The sequence below is a fragment of the Ananas comosus genome, linkage group 10, assembly GCF_001540865.1.
Source record: "Ananas comosus cultivar F153 linkage group 10, ASM154086v1, whole genome shotgun sequence".
Lineage (NCBI taxonomy): Eukaryota > Viridiplantae > Streptophyta > Magnoliopsida > Poales > Bromeliaceae > Ananas > Ananas comosus.
This window is the reverse complement of record NC_033630.1, coordinates 12,445,299-12,461,188: the sequence shown is the minus strand read 5'-3', so window position 1 is coordinate 12,461,188 and position 15,890 is coordinate 12,445,299. Positions and strand designations below refer to the sequence as shown.

The 15,890-nt window shown below is 38.0% G+C and overlaps 3 protein-coding genes across 5 annotated transcripts; 2 read left to right on the top strand and 1 right to left on the bottom strand.

Moving 5' to 3' along the window:
• Positions 2,033-6,576, top strand: LOC109716307 (abscisic acid 8'-hydroxylase 2). Of its 2 annotated transcripts, none has more exons than XM_020241662.1 (10): positions 2,033-2,337; positions 3,827-4,148; positions 4,321-4,470; positions 4,693-4,864; positions 5,033-5,112; positions 5,214-5,288; positions 5,404-5,482; positions 5,721-5,827; positions 6,048-6,166; positions 6,303-6,576. In XM_020241662.1, the coding sequence occupies exons 1-10, from the start codon at positions 2,057-2,059 to the stop codon at positions 6,397-6,399; spliced, it is 1,482 nt and encodes a 493-aa protein (XP_020097251.1). In that variant the 5' UTR covers positions 2,033-2,056; the 3' UTR covers positions 6,400-6,576. The 2 variants fall into 2 exon arrangements, with proteins under 2 accessions (XP_020097251.1, XP_020097250.1); XM_020241661.1 differs by having other exon boundaries at positions 5,205-5,288.
• On the top strand, positions 6,720-11,274 carry LOC109716310 (proteasome subunit alpha type-1-like). The gene is made up of 2 exons (XM_020241665.1): positions 6,720-7,222; positions 10,501-11,274. The coding sequence occupies exons 1-2, from the start codon at positions 6,872-6,874 to the stop codon at positions 10,966-10,968; spliced, it is 819 nt and encodes a 272-aa protein (XP_020097254.1). The 5' UTR covers positions 6,720-6,871; the 3' UTR covers positions 10,969-11,274.
• On the bottom strand, positions 11,813-15,644 carry LOC109716308 (uncharacterized sugar kinase slr0537). 2 transcript variants are annotated; one of them, XM_020241663.1, is made up of 8 exons: positions 15,351-15,644; positions 13,420-13,683; positions 13,155-13,226; positions 13,009-13,047; positions 12,808-12,915; positions 12,590-12,687; positions 12,368-12,479; positions 11,813-12,273 (listed from the first exon to the last, which is right to left on the bottom strand). In XM_020241663.1, the coding sequence occupies exons 1-8, from the start codon at positions 15,522-15,524 to the stop codon at positions 12,019-12,021; spliced, it is 1,122 nt and encodes a 373-aa protein (XP_020097252.1). In that variant the 5' UTR covers positions 15,525-15,644; the 3' UTR covers positions 11,813-12,018. The 2 variants fall into 2 exon arrangements, with proteins under 2 accessions (XP_020097252.1, XP_020097253.1); XM_020241664.1 differs by lacking the exon at positions 13,009-13,047.

The following is a 15,890-nucleotide window of genomic DNA, read 5'->3' as shown; positions in this document are numbered from 1 at the left end:
CAATGATACTACTCTATATAAGGCAATAAAACACAATATCCTAATATATCGTAACATCCTAATATAGATAAAATATATCGTAACAGTATTTCATACCAACCGTTAAAAATTGTCAATTTTATGATCAAAGGTCTCTCTCTTTCTGTAGAGAGAGAGAGAGAGAGAGAGAGAGAAGCTAATAAAGACCCTCCAAACAAGAATTTACTGAGAGAGAGAGTTTTCTACATAATACTTGTATATAACATATAGAATGTATTGCAGTTAATTATAACCAATTAATGTTGACATTTTTAAATTTAAGATCGGAGTTATTGATCTTTATCTAAGCAGTGAATAGAATTTTTTATCAAAAATTTAACTTATTCTAATTTTTTTACACCGTTAAAATAGTAAGTATTTCATACCAACCGTTAAAAATTGTCAATTTTGTGATCAAAGGTCTCTCTCTTTCTGTAGAGAGAGAGAGATTCTGTAGAGAGAGAGAGAGAGAGAGAAGCTAATAAAAACCCTCCAAACAAGAATTTACTGAGAGAGAGAGTTTTCTACGTAATACTTGTATATAACGTATAGAATGTATTGCAGTTAATTATAACCAATGTTGACATTTTTAAATTTAAAATCGGAGTTATTGATCTTTATCTAGGTAGTGAATAAAATTTTTTATCAAAAAATTAATTTATTCTAATTTTATTACACCGTTAAACTAGTAAGTATTTCATACCGGCCATTAAAATTTGTCAATTTTGTGACATTTTGATCGTAAAGTAAATGATGTCGGAAAAATTATAAAATTTGATTTCTATAAATTTTAAATGCTCTGCATAATGTTTAATAGTATGGATTGTCGATTCAGAAGCTCTATCACCGAATATGATTTATGAACACAAGAGCGATCGTACTCATAAGAGTATAGTAACCGATCTCTCTCTTTCTGTAGAGAGAGAGAAGCTAATAAAGACCCTCCAAACAAGAATATACTGAGAGAGAGAGTTTTATACGTAATACTTATATATCGAATGTATTACAGTTAATTATAACCAATGTTGACTGATATCTAAAGAGTCAGACAAAATATTCTGCTAACTTTTCTATTTAAAATTGCCAAGCTGCTCATGATGATGTGACATATATAAACTTATGATCAATCTGACATACAATAATTTAGCATACTAGGTAATTTTCTTGTGATATATCCTAACAGATTTAATTAAATTTGTAGTTGAATCATAATTGGATTAGAATTAATATTTAAATCTGTTGAAGATAAATTAAGATTTTTAAATATTAATTACAGTAGAAATCTAATTGGATTAGGATTTGGGTGGCTTTTGATGTAAGCTATAAATATAGCATATGTTTTATTATTGTGGTGGTGATGATATGGATTAGCCACACCCATATGGCATGGCCAATATGGTCATGATTGTTGGATGCACCTCGTGCATGGGTGCAAGAGGACGTGAGCCCCTTTCGTAGCCGTGGATCATTGGTATACCTTGTGTATAGGTGCACAGAATAAGAGAGATGCCTTCTGAAATTATTGAAGACGAGAGAAGCGCAAAAAAATTCAAAAAAAAGGCTCGGGTTGTAGCTACTCTGTTACAGAAAAGGAGTCGAATGTAATCCTCTCTTATTTAATAAATTTTATTTTATTCACATATTTTTTGTTTGGTTGTTTTTTTCTCTTTTATGATTGTATCAGTTTCTACTGAGGAGAGGGGTTTATAATAAAAACTCAATTTGATGCTTCCGTTGCGGAATCCTAACAATCTGTACCGAATCAACAACAGTCGATATCGGAGCGGGTTGCGGATTCTCAAAATTCGGTACCGGGGCAAGTACCGAATTCCCAACATATCCTACATAATATAACTATCAGACACACACACACACACACACAGAGAAAGAGATAGTGGTGCTACTGTTCATGTCTCCTGATGTGGCCCAACCAATAACTAGCCTGGCTAGCATCATGCCTTCAAGCTTAAAAAGCACCTGCACTAACACTTTGCCACTGGTAGGGAGACTAAAGTGTAGAAATTAAAACAAGTTTTTGATGATGATGATGATGTTTCTTCACTTTTCCCTTCAATTCCTCCTTCATCCTCTCTTACATTTTCTCTTCATAACTTTGATCACATGCTTAGCTCTAAAGATCTTAAAGAGTTTAACGACGACGACGACGACGACGACGACGACAATTCATCGTAGTAGGGTGATCTCAAACTATCCTCCGGGCAGCGACGGATTCCCCTTGATCGGAGAGACGTTGGCGTTCATCGCAGCACATAACAGCAGCAAAGGTTTCTACGATTTCGTCCGAACTCGGCATCTTCGGTAATCGAATCTTCTCCTAGTGCACCATGCATATTAAGTCCTTAACAACCAAATGAAAAAAGAATCTATGAGATTTAAATAAGAACATGGGGCAATTTGCTTATATATCCCTAAAAAATTCCCGATTTTCTGATTTATCCTTCTTAGAAGGCTAATATTGAAAATACTCTTTTTACGTTCCAACCTATTTCAAATAACAGAACTCTGTTATCTCTATAAAATTACTATTTTACCCTTTCAAATATACCCTTCTAGCAGCACCCACTTTTCTTATTTGCTCTTAAGTTAGGGATACAAAAAGTATTTTACTTTTTGGTCTTTTCAAATATATCCTGTTACCATCACCAATATTTCTTATTTACCCTTAGGGCCCGTTTGGTTCGAGTTATGTAATATTACAAAGTATCTCGACATATCCAGGTATCTTGGATTTCGGCGTGAGATTACTACTAATGTTACATTAGAGCGTTTGGTTTAATACAGTAATGTAATACTAGATTACAGTGTTTATAGCATTAATATGTTTGGTTCAGTTTATAAAATTTAGTAATCCTGACATAAAAGTATAGTTTTTTTCAAAATTGCCCTTGTTGTGGTCATTTGAATATTATTTTTTGCGGAAATGACGAATGGAGGGAAGGAGATCGTGATGATTATTTGGGAGGACGACGCAATAGAAGATGATAGGTGTTCGTGTGAGAGAGAGAGAGAGAGAGAGAGACGTCCAGAGAGAGAGAGCGAGAGAAAGCGGCGTGCGAGAGAGAGGGCCGGGGGGAAGGCATTTGGGGTTGTTGGAGGGTAAAATTGTCATTTTACATAATATGTAGTATTAACGGGTTTCAGTAATGCAAGATACACGACCCCCCTCACATTAATATTTTCGATGTAATCCTGCTCGATTTGTAATCCTACATTAACAACTAGATTACATAGCGGATTAACCAAACATAGTTATCCTGGCAGGATTGCCTGTAATCCTGCCAGGATAACTTGAACCAAACGCACCCTTAAGTTAAGGGCAAAAGTGACATTTTAATTTTTTTTAACTGTGATAGATATTTAACTCACATTTAATCCAAATTAACTTAATAGGTGATAACTGTAGGGTATTTTAGAATAATGGAGGAACATATAAAGGGTATATTGAAAAGAAAAAAAAGTAGGAGTAAATGAGATATTTTCGAAGTTTTGAAGGGCATGTAGGCAATTATCCCTAAGAACATATAGGAGGTGACTATATACTGTTGAGTGTCATGCACTTGTAAACAATGAGATTGAACTTCATAAAAGTAATTCAAGTTGAAATCATATAAGAACAAGTTTAGGAGATTACTTTTTTTATACATTAATTCTTGATTGAGATAATTATAGTTTTCTTTTTTTAACTTGAAGTTAGAATTGTTCTATCATCACTATCAATTAAACTTAGTGAAGGATATTCAAACTTTGTGTTTAGATAAAGTAATTTATTTTAGTTTCTTGGATAAAGGTATGGAAATTGCTTTAAGACCAACCTATTTGGAGGCACCCATGTGTTTGTATCAAGTGTAGAGGTAGCGAAGGCGCTCCTCGGCTCCGAATCTGTCGATTTCCCGAAGAGGTATATCAAAACAGTCGCGACGCTACTCGGGGAAGAGAGCTTGCTGTGTTCTTCTCATGAACACCATAAGTTTTTGCGGCGCCAGATCGCCAGTCTCTTCACACTTGATCACCTGTCTTCGTCGGTGAGAATGTTTGACGAACTAACCGTCGAAACTATGCGAGTTTGGAAGGAAAAAAGATGTGTTATTGTGCTTGATTATGCTTTGAAGGTGAGCTTAAATTGCTTCATGACATAAGTAAAATTGCACCAGTATCTATTTTCTTTTCCGCTCCCTTCTCTTTTTTTCATTACACGTATAATTAGACATATTTGACCAGATTCAATACATCTGCTATTTTACCTTTTAACTCGACACTATCGGTTATCCTAATTACATGTAGATTACCTTCAACGCGATATGCAAGATGCTACTAAGCTTAGAAGATGACAATGAAATGGAAGCACTAAGAAATGATGTTTCTGAAGTTACTGAAGCCTTGTTAGCTTTTCCCTTAAGATTCCCTGGAACAAGATTTAACAGAGGACTCAAGGTAATCATTTCGCGTACTTAAGCCTCGTTCGGTATCATTGTTATCTTTTCGCTATTTCCAAATGCAAGTTTTACTTGATTTGACGCACCGACAGATCATGTTGAAGAAATTGTTTCTTAAACGATACCAAAAAAAAACAAAAACAACGATACCAAACGAGCGCAAAAATGAATTGAATGAAGCCCTATGAATTAAGCACTAACCTTACATTTGATGAAACAGGCTAGAGAGAGAATTATGGATACACTAAGAGAGAAAATGGCGATGAGGCGAAACGGCGTGGAGTGCAAAAATGACTTCTTGGAGCACCTTCTTGCGAAAGACAATCCCGACAGTGCAGAATCATTAACAGACCAACAGATTTCAGATAACATCTTAACACTTATAATTGCTGGTAAAGATTAGTGCTTTTATTTCTCGCGAGGTCATTTCGCGTAAATTATTTACCATTTCGTGGCTTTGCGATTTCGCTTCTTTGAATTTCGGGCCGAAAGGATTGCATGGAAGAGTGAAATGCATGCGAAAAGTTGAAGTTGAGAAATGAGAGAATCTAAATATGCAGGACAAGTAACTACAGCGAGCGCAATTACGTGGATGGTGAAGTACTTGGATGAGAACAAAGAGGTCCAAGACAAACTAAGGGTAAGTAAAATGAATACATATACATATTAAAGAGTTTTTGTTTTCATGAGTTTGATCTTTTTTTTTAAAAAAAAATCATGATACTTAATCAGGAAATGCAGTTAGAAATAGCCCTCAAGAACTCTGATACACCTCTTCGGCTCGAAACTCTTAATGATATGCACTATGCTTCTAAGGTATGAAAACTCCATAATATCATGTTGATTGAGAGTGTTACCTTAACAAAGGAAAAGGATATTAATTAGTACTAATTTTCTTATCTCTGTTCTTGTTTTCTGCTAATATGATTAGATTGTGAAGGAATCTTTGAGGATGGCAACTGTGGTTTCTTGGTTTCCAAGAGTAGCATTGAAGGACTGTCAGCTTGGAGGTGTGTCGTAAACATTGTGTCTTTTTCTTTGAAACAATCATAATCCATTTACTGTTAAACACGACTTATGGAAGAGTATGATCAGTAAAAGAAAAAAGTTTGCAGAAATTTAGTATGGAAAAGCAAATAGACAGCGAAGAACTGCTTTTGTAGCAGCTTTTCGTTCAGGTTTTTGGTGCATTGAGAATGAACTTTCACTTGTCTGCTCTGAACTTCGACGGCACTTTGAATCTTGCAGGTTTTCAAATCAGAAAAGATTGGATTGTCAATGTCAACGCGAGATCCGCACACTACGATTCTACAATTTATGATGAGCCAATGAAGTTTGATCCATCGAGATTCGACGTGAGTTGCTTCAACTATGATCATAGGTTCTCAGGATCTTATTTTAACTTCCTGTCATAGCAGAAGATCCAAACTTTTACATTTTCGTCACTGAATTTAAACTCTTTTACCGACAACTTACTAATTTGTGAATTGTGACTATCTATTAGTAGTATTTAAGTTACTAGTTTATCAAAGAGCAAACGAAGAGTTTAAGCACAAGTTCATGTACCCTCGCCAGGAAGATCCGAAGCCGTATAGCTTCTTAGCATTCGGAGCAGGAGGGAGGACATGTCTGGGGATGAACCTGGCAAAGGAAATGATGCTTGTTTTCCTACATCACCTCGTTACGACATGCAGGTACACGATTACAACAAGAAGAACAGAAAAAGATGACGTTCTGTATTGACATAACTCGTACCGCTCTTTAGCTGGTTAAGAGATTTAGTACTGTTATATCTTATGTATACGACTATTCCAATTTGATTGTGATCAGGTGGGAGGTGACTGATGCAGATCCAAGCTTGGAGAAATGGGCCATGTTTCCGAGGCTAAGGAGTGGGTGTCCCATTAGAGTGATCCCCATCAATTGAAGCACTATGTGTTGTTCTATGCAAAGTGTTTAGGGATCAAATTGTCATTATATTTTATTTTGAGATTGTTAATTGTGATTGGCACCCAGGGACCTCATTGTAATCTAACGTATTGTGTATGCAAAACGTAATATTATGCACGAAAATAAATAAAATATTTTGCTATTGTACTTTCTCTCTGCAAACGGAGCCTAACGCGATCTGCGGGATCAAACTTACGACATCCGGATCAGCTATTTATCGGACCCGAATCCGACTCGTTACTCCTGAGTCGCGAGTCGCGACTCGTCTTGCGAAACAAGTAAAGTGAACGCACAAACACTCTCGTCGATCGATCCCCCCTCTATCTCTATAAAATCGCATCCCATCCCAAACCCCTCCACCTGTTCGACGAAATTCCCCAACGAAGACGAAGTTGAAGACGAAGAAGCGATCGTAGCGTAGAGAGAGAGAGAGATCGAGGAAGGAGACGATGTTTCGGAACCAGTATGACACGGACGTGACGACGTGGAGCCCGGCGGGGCGGTTGTTCCAGGTGGAGTACGCGATGGAGGCGGTGAAGCAGGGGTCGGCGGCGATTGGGCTCCGATCCTCCTCCCATGTCGCGCTCGCCACAGTCAACAAGGCCGCCTCCGAGCTCTCCTCCCACCAGCGCAAGATCTTCAAGGTCGACGACCACGTCGGGGTCGCCATCGCCGGGCTCACCGCCGACGGGCGCGTCCTCTCCCGCTACCTCCGCAGCGAGTGCATCAACCACGCCTTCGTCTACGAGGCCCCCCTCCCCGTCTCCCGCCTCGTCGTCAACCTCGCGGACAAGGCCCAGGTATCGATTCTACCCCCTCGATTTCGATCTCTTGATTCTGTGTATGATTGGGGTTTTGGATTGATGCCACAATTGAGGTNTTTTTTTTTTTTTTTTTTTTGGCGAGATATCTCATTGGTAGAATCTAGGATTAGGGTTTAGGATCCGATACCATACTTCAGGAGGAAAAGTGGGGTTTTTATTGGTGGTTTGGTGAGATCTCTGCTCTAATTTGTAGAATGTGTGTTTAGGGTTTAGGATCCGATCCCACAGGTGATGAAAAAAAGTCTGTTTTTTTTTTAATTTTTTAGCTTTAATCTCCCTATCCCTGTTGCGATATGTGTGACTTGTTGTTCGTGGGACTCATTTCGTTGATTTCCCGTGTGCTCCAAAATTGTTATTATGGTTTTGAAGTGCGATATCACAGAAGATGAGAACTACACTTTCCCGTAGAATAGAAATGTGTTTCATTGCGGCTTCTATCATGATATGTGTTGTTTGATTTCTTATCTGTTATAGATGTTTCAGTAGGATTTAGGGTAGAGTACCAACAGAAAGAGAAAACTGCATTTTCCCTTTTATGTTTTCAGAATTCGCTTCAAAGCAACCACAGATTGTTATGATGAGTGATTTAATCAAAGAACTGGTAGTATTGACCTTATCAAATTTAGAGAAGAACATGAGATGACTCAGATTTTAGGCACAAATGGAAATCATTGATGTTTATCAGCTAAACTCCGTTGTTGCTTGAGTCCCACCTTGTATCTCTCCTTCGTAGTTCATGTTGTAGTTTTGTTTTTTATCATTTCAACAAATTCTGCTCTTTCAATTTTGGTCCTGTTTTACTTGTGTGTGATCTTGTTTTTAAGTTGCTAGTTGATTAACTTAGCTTCTTTTTCTTTTTTTAATATTTTCCCTTTCTTTTCTTCATGAAGTTACTTTTGGATATATTTTTGTCATGCTGATGTGCTCTCTTATGATCTTTCTATTTTAAGTTAGAAATTATTAAACTAGATTAGCTGTTTGTTGCTTATCAGTTATCACATTTAGCTTAATGGCTGTAGTTCATGCCACATGATCTTCTTTTCGTTTGTTCCCCTCTTTCTATATGTTGTCTTTCTTGGTTTTGTGAAGTTTTCTTAGAACTTGGATATGTCCTGAATTTTTGGCTGAACTCTGGACCAAAATCCAAGCATAGATGTTAACTTTTCAATGTATGATGTGCACGTACTTTTAATGTTTCATTATATGGAGAATTGTTAGGAACATTTTTCTGCAACCACTCACTTGTTTGTCGATGCAGTTGATCCTATCCAACTGGTTTAGTGTCAAGCTACAGTCTAATTTGGTTTAGCTTTCCCTGGTTCATATTATCTTCTTTTTTGTGTATAGTCTTTGTTGTTGTTGTTGTTTTTATGGTGCTATGTATTTAGTAGTGTAAGGGCTAGATATCTGAGTCATCAAATTTGATGTGATTTCATCCAGATCTAATGGTTATTTCTTGTAACCTCATAATGTCCAGATTGATATCCCTATCTCAATTTTGAAAGATTCTATACTCAATCCTGGCATAATATATCTAAAGCCTGTACAGTGTCATCCATTGTTTCCATTTCTAATGGCTTTAAGAGTTTAAGTATAAATTGAGAAGTGATCGATCCAGAAGAGCGTTTCCCTTGTAAGGTTCATGGTGGAAATTTGATGGAAAAGATTTTGTTCTTATATTGCTTGCTGTTATTACTACCTCTTCTGTTTAGTCATGTCGATCTCCTATGAGCTTCTTCCCGTTTTGTCTTCTAATTTTTCTTCTTTATTCTGAATTACTTTTAAGATATTATATTATATCCCCAACTTTGTCATTGTTATGCTGCTTAAATAAGTCTGAAATCAGATAGAATATTTAGAGCCTCTGAGAGGTCTGATCTGAGTTACTTGTTTTTTATAAATAAACATTTGAATGATATTTTTGTGGAGATTATGGGCCAGCATAATATGTATTATTACTGCATCATATGGGTCACATGGCAAGGGAAGTTAGTTCATTAAGATGATTAGCACCGTATGTAATACACTGGATTTTTGTGGTACAGATTGTTTCGCATTGAAGAACTATATGCAGGCATGTCCTTTAGGTGTTTCCTTAAGTGTACTATGCTCCAATTAATCATTGAGGGTCGATAATGAGAGAACTTTAGTTTCATCCTGGTTATATATTCCTTTCTTCTTTCTTCTCCTCACACCGACTTCTTTTTTTTCTTCCTCTTCTTCATGCATCTGCCATTTTCTATTCAATCTATTGAATTTGCCGCTTTGGGTTTTTTATTATAGCATTAGGCCCTGAAAGAACCGAGCAATTTCAGCCACTAAATGAGTTTAGATTTCTATTTGAACGCTAGATTACCTATCCTCTTGTTCCTCCCTCCACATAATCAAGCACCTTATTGCACATTTATTCCCACTCTTATAATTCCCCACATCACCAATCAACGTGCATGATGTGAAAGGATAGCACAAATTGAGGATCTTTTTAGGTCTTGGAGGACTATTCATTACTTATGAGGTGTTGTTGTTCCCTGTAACCAATTTGAGTTATCCTTTCGAATCGCTATCAAAGTTGTCATGAAATGCATGATTTATATCAGGTTCTTCATATTTATTTAACACGGTTTCAGTTTGGGTTTTCAATTTGACTGAAGATATTGCTTCAGTCATTTTACAACTTAACTGAGTTTGATTAATTCAGTCTGTAAGTTCAACAAATGGAGTACTCTCTTCTGATATCTCATAAAATGCTGTGACCTGTAGTGAAGTATATTTCAGTTTGTCGCTGCCTTGTTTTTATAATATTTTTGTTAGATCTGTTTGTGTAGTGAGGTGCATGCACAGATCGATTTCATTTCTAACGACAGCTTTCTTAAAATTGTGTTTGTTGAACAACATGTGTTTAACAAGTTCATACAGATCACTGATGGAGCTACCATAGGATCATATTTTATTAACATGCAACAACAAAATTATGAATAGGGCATCCCTTTTCGCAGCTCGAATCAAAAGTTCCTGTAAATGATGAAAGCCAGTATATGCGACTTTTCAAGAGTAGTTCTTTTGTGGTCTAGAAGCCATATACCGGCTTTCATCATTTAGAGCAACTTCTCAGGAATACGTTTTGTTTCATTTAGCAGCTTCTTACATTCATCATTAGACCTCATTCTCTATTTTGTGGTGAATGTTGTCACACTATAAATTTTTATTTTTCTCCTCAGCTTCGCAAGTATGTGTAAACATATTTTACAACACAGGTGTGTACCCAACGTTCCTGGAAACGTCCCTATGGCGTGGGCCTCCTGGTGGCAGGCCTGGACGAATCGGGGCCGCACCTCTACTATAACTGCCCTAGCGGGAACTACTTCGAATACCAAGCCTTCGCCATCGGCTCCCGCTCCCAGGCCGCCAAGACATACTTGGAACGCGCATTCGAATCCTACAACGAGTTCACCCGCGAAGAGCTCATCAAAGACGCTCTCTTTGCGATCAAACAGACTCTGCAGTGGGAGAAGCTCACGAGCTCCATCTGTACAGTGGCGATCGTGGGCGTCGGGGAGCCGTTCCACATTCTCGATCAGAAAGCTATACAAGAAGCGCTCGACGATATGGAGATAGGTGAGGAAGCAGCAACAGGCGAGCAGAGCAGTGGCGCAATGCAGGAGGAGGATAAAGGCTCCGAGGAGGATAAAGGCTCCGAGGAGGCTGCGCCGATGGACATTTAAAGGGGTAGCAAGGTAGAAAGTCTTTCGAAGAGACGCAATGATGTGATGTTCTCTTAAGAAAATCTTGAACTGAAGTTGCATGCACTCTATCTATTTGATTTTTTATTGCGAGCGGATTTATCATTTTAGGAACTGAAGTTGGAATATCGGTGGATAGACCTTTGGTGTTGGCTTCAGATTGTTGATGATGCATCCATCGGTGCGTGGTTAACGCATGAACTTAAATCTTTTTCTATGAACAAAATTTATGTTCCTGTTGTTGCCGTAAAATGCTTGAATGGTCTCTAAACAAGTGGGTTTGTTTTTCGTACTGGGGATTATGAGAAGCTTTTGGTATTGATTTCAGAACTTGGTAGTGAAAAAAATTACTTGGTAGTAGACTTAGCTACCATGATCCTACTGTGCGATTTAACTCATTTTTGAACTAAACCTCTCGTCAAATCAAATATAATCATCGGTGTTTTGTTCTGTTTTGTTGCTTCCCCTCCATCTTTCTGTTCCAGGTTGATCGTGTTGTTGAAATTTTCGCATCTTTTTGTATCTGAGGGTTCAAAACTAAAGAGTTTCAGGGCCCTGAACCCACCCCTCTAAAATTGCAAAAGCCTGATTGATTATGTTTCTTCTGGGGACTGATTCTTTTATCCCTTCTTTTTTTTCCACTTTCTCCTCACTTTTATCTCTTTTTCCTTTAACAAAACCAATGATGTTATGGTCTACCTATTTCATGGTTCTTGCATGTATTATTAAACCCATACAAAAAACTTTTATCTATCAATCTATCTATCCAGAGAGAGAGAGAGATAGAGAGAGGGTTTTGTTGGACAATTGCTGTTTCAAGTGGAGGTGATCTCTCAAAAAAATGCTGCAAGGTTCTTCCATTAAATCTTAGGCACAGTTACAATCACCAGAAAGAAAATGGCACCCAAAATTTGCAACCTTATGCTGCCCTACTCCACAGAAATTTAATCGTGGAATCGACGATTTCGGAAAAGGGAAAAAAAAGAAAAGAAAAGGAACTCGAAATACTAGACCGATACGGAAAGACAGGTATCAGGTGCTGATACCGAGGTCGGGAACCGAAAGACCTTTCGCTTTCATCTGCTTGTACATCCACTGCCAGTTCTCCGGCATCACCTCCCCGCCGAGTGCGCGGATCACGGAGCCGCCGCTGCAGGCGCCCACCTTGCAGCATTCCTCCAGCGAAAGCCCCTTCACCAGCCCGTAGAGGAAGCCGCTGGCGAAGAGATCGCCGGCCCCCGTGGCATCGACAGCGTGCGATTCCCCGATTGCTGGGACGCGGACAACCTACAGTTCATAAATGATTAGAAACAATTATTCCAAAATTTTACCAAAAATGAGATATTCAGAGGATAAACAAGCATGGAAATTTGAGACCAACCTCTTTGCCGTGCTTCGCGACGCATCCTTTGGAACCGAGAGTCACCACGGCCCATTTGCAATACTTTGCCAAAAATTCCAACGCGACCTCCGGATCAGTTGTTGCTTCTCCTCTGCACAAAAATACTTACAGTAAAATGACCCAATCATAGACTCACATTCGCAATTTCAGAGCAACCCAAGTTTACTCCTCGAATTCTTTACTGCAGTTCTATAATCACACCTTATAAGCTCTCTAGCTTCATCTTCGTTGGCAAAGCAAAGGTCGATGTTACCAGTCTCCAGCAGTTCGATGAGGTGCGACCGGTAATCACGGACCATCTGTACATCGACAGTTTCGCCACCATACAATCTTGATCATAAATTTGCGATAACACCCTCAAAACAAATCAACTGCGGACTAAATGGCAAAAAGAAGAGGAAATTTGTTTACTGCCCTACTTCGAAACTAGCCAAGTCCAAGGAGATGGAGACGCCCTCTTGTTTAGCGATCTTGATAGCGGCGTTAATCGGTTCCGAATTAAAGTACGCGTATCTCACTACCAGCCACTGCATCGACAGCAACGATTTCAAAAATTTTAAATTCGCAGGATCTAGTACTATAAATTCATTCAAATGTGCGAAAAGAAAGAAGACGATTACCTTCGATCCTCTAAACTCCTCTCTTTTTAACTCATTCGTCTGTTAAATAGACGAAATCAATTTAAATACCAAAAGACTCTACATAACTAGCTTAAGTAAGTGCGACATTAAACAAAGAAGAAGAAGAAGAAGAATGCATTGCTTACCTGAAGCTTAACTACATTTGAGAGGCAGGGTCGCATGGTACGATTACCGTTGGCATCAACCAAGCACACGCACTGAAACAAATAGCACTTTTTTCAACCACTCTCACCGAGAAATTTTCACACAAACAACCCTCGTCGAAAACCTTGTAATGAAATACCAACATACGCAAATGAAATTGATAACTTTGCGTGGATATAGATGTAAACTTTCCTCGCTACTAAAGCCAGTGACAAGAGAGAAACACCAAATTGGGGGAAAGCTCACCTGACCCGTAGGCCCCTTCTTTGCCCGTAGCCTCGAAAGATCAACGCCGCTGAGGCTCATGTTATGGCAGAACAGCCGGCCTTGATCGTCATCGCCGCAAGCGCCGACAATTCCGCTCGAAACCCCGAAGCCCGCGGCAAGACCCCGGATCGTGTTCGCGACGCTGCCACCGGCTATCGTCCTTATAGGAGAAAGGTCGCCACTGAATGGGAGAATGTGGGTGTTGACCTCGCTCAGTATGCGATTCAAATCCCCAATTGCGACCTGTTACTCAGAAAAGAATTACAAAATGCCAAATTTAAATGAAATAAACCAAGAGAAAGGAATCGAACGAGAGGCGTACTAAGAGCATCTTCTTTTGTATTTATTCACAAACTAGATTTTGAAATGCCCATGTTTGGGCAGCAAAGCTCTTTAAAGGCGTTTTGCAATAATACGGCATCAATTTTCAAAGGTGATGATGCGATTATTCCGAGAACATGGTCGTCTAACGGTTTTGAAGTGCAGAGGCTCAATTATACAATATTTTTGAAGATTTCAAGTATATATACAGTGTAGTTCGTCATATAGAATGGCGCATAAAAAGATAAATGAGGAATACTACAAGGCAGCATACCGACAAAAAGTAAATGAAAAATTAAACTACAAACAAGAAGAAGCATACCGACAAAAAGTTAAATGGAAGAAAAGAAAGATAGAAGAGATTTCGCTTTCGGAAGACTACAAAGCTATCGCTTTCAGATTCAGCAGCAGTTGCTGCTGCTGCTGCTGCTGCTGCTGGAAGCAGAAACAGAAGCAGAAGTAGAAGAAGAAGGCTTAACATCACAAAATATGTTGGAACTACTTGTTACTAGTCTAAAAAGTGAATCATCGATCGTTTAACTCATCAAATGTTTTAGACAATTCAAATGGATTTAAAAACAAAGAATCAAATTTGCTGACAAATGACCATTCAGCAATATCATATTAGATCAGATTATTCTAAAATTCAAATTGCGCCTTGAAATTTCCGTCACTAAAAGATCTATAAAAATTAAGTTTGCACTCAAATAATCAGTAAAAACATCAAAACACTACCAAATTTCACCCAAAAAAAAAACTCAAATTCAGTTTCAATTTTCGTTTGAGGTTTCTCCAACTACACTAGTAGACACCCAAAATACCAAACTTTTCACAACAAGAACCAGAACATCCAAAATTCATTATGTTTATATATAAATATGCATAAAAAAGATCAAATTTTATACTTAAAAAAAACCATTAAAAATACCAAAACACAACCAAAAGGAAAAAAACAAACACAAATTGGGCTTCCAAATTCAATCAAAATTGTTCCCAATAGATGCAAAACTATACACAACAACAACAATAAAACCCAGGACACATAACACAACTATAACTAACAACATAGGACATTAATATATATTTAATTCCGCGTCAAAATCAAATTTTTATTTACTAGGATGCATCAAAACCCAATTTTAGATTCATGGGTCGATATAAGATTTGGTTATAATTATAAATTACCACATATATAAATACTACATAAATACACACCATCAAAATCAATTTTTTGAATTCATGGGTCCATATAAATGGTACATTAATTCACACAAAATAAAGCACCCAAAATCATTTTTTTTCCAATTTTGGATTCATGGTTCGATATAAAATTAGGTTATAATTATAAATTTGGCACATACTACCTTAATATACGCATAATTAAACCAAAAAATCAAATTTGTGCTACGTATATATGCTACATTAATTCACACACAATTAAGCCTCTCAAAATCATTTTTTTTTTATTTATTTAGTGGGACGCATCAAAATCCAATTTTGGATTCACGGGTTTATAGGAAATTAGGTTACGATCAAATTACTAATTTATTTTGATTAATTTGTTATTAATTAATTATTATTAATCGGACCTGTTGGGAGCCGCCGCGGTCGCCGGGGATGCGGTCGAGGAGGGACCAATCGACGCGCGCCACGTGGTCGATCAGGGCCGAGAGCTGGAGCCCTAGGATGGACGGCGGAGATCCTCCGCCGCCGCCGCCGCCGCGGCGGAGGAGAGTGGTGGGTATCTCCCCTTCGACCCCCATGTATACGTATACGTATAATATCCGTCTCTCTTGTTTCTCTCTTTATATAGGCATGTGTATGTGTAGAGAGAGAGAGAGAGAGAGAGAGAGAGAGCGAGCGAGAGCGAAGGGTATTGGAGGAGGGGTTGTGATCTAAACCCCTCTTACCAAGTCGAAATTTATAGTGAGAGGATGCAAATTGAAATTACCATTTTACCCTCCTTACTTTTCTAAAATCCTTTATTATGGTTAATTGCATACAGATCCATGCAAACATAGATCGATACAAAATTCTAATTTTTCATGTGTTGTTCCTGCAAAAATCTTGATATTTTCAAATATGTTCCTGCCATTAGAATCCGTTAGAAAAATTTAGTTAACCATAGG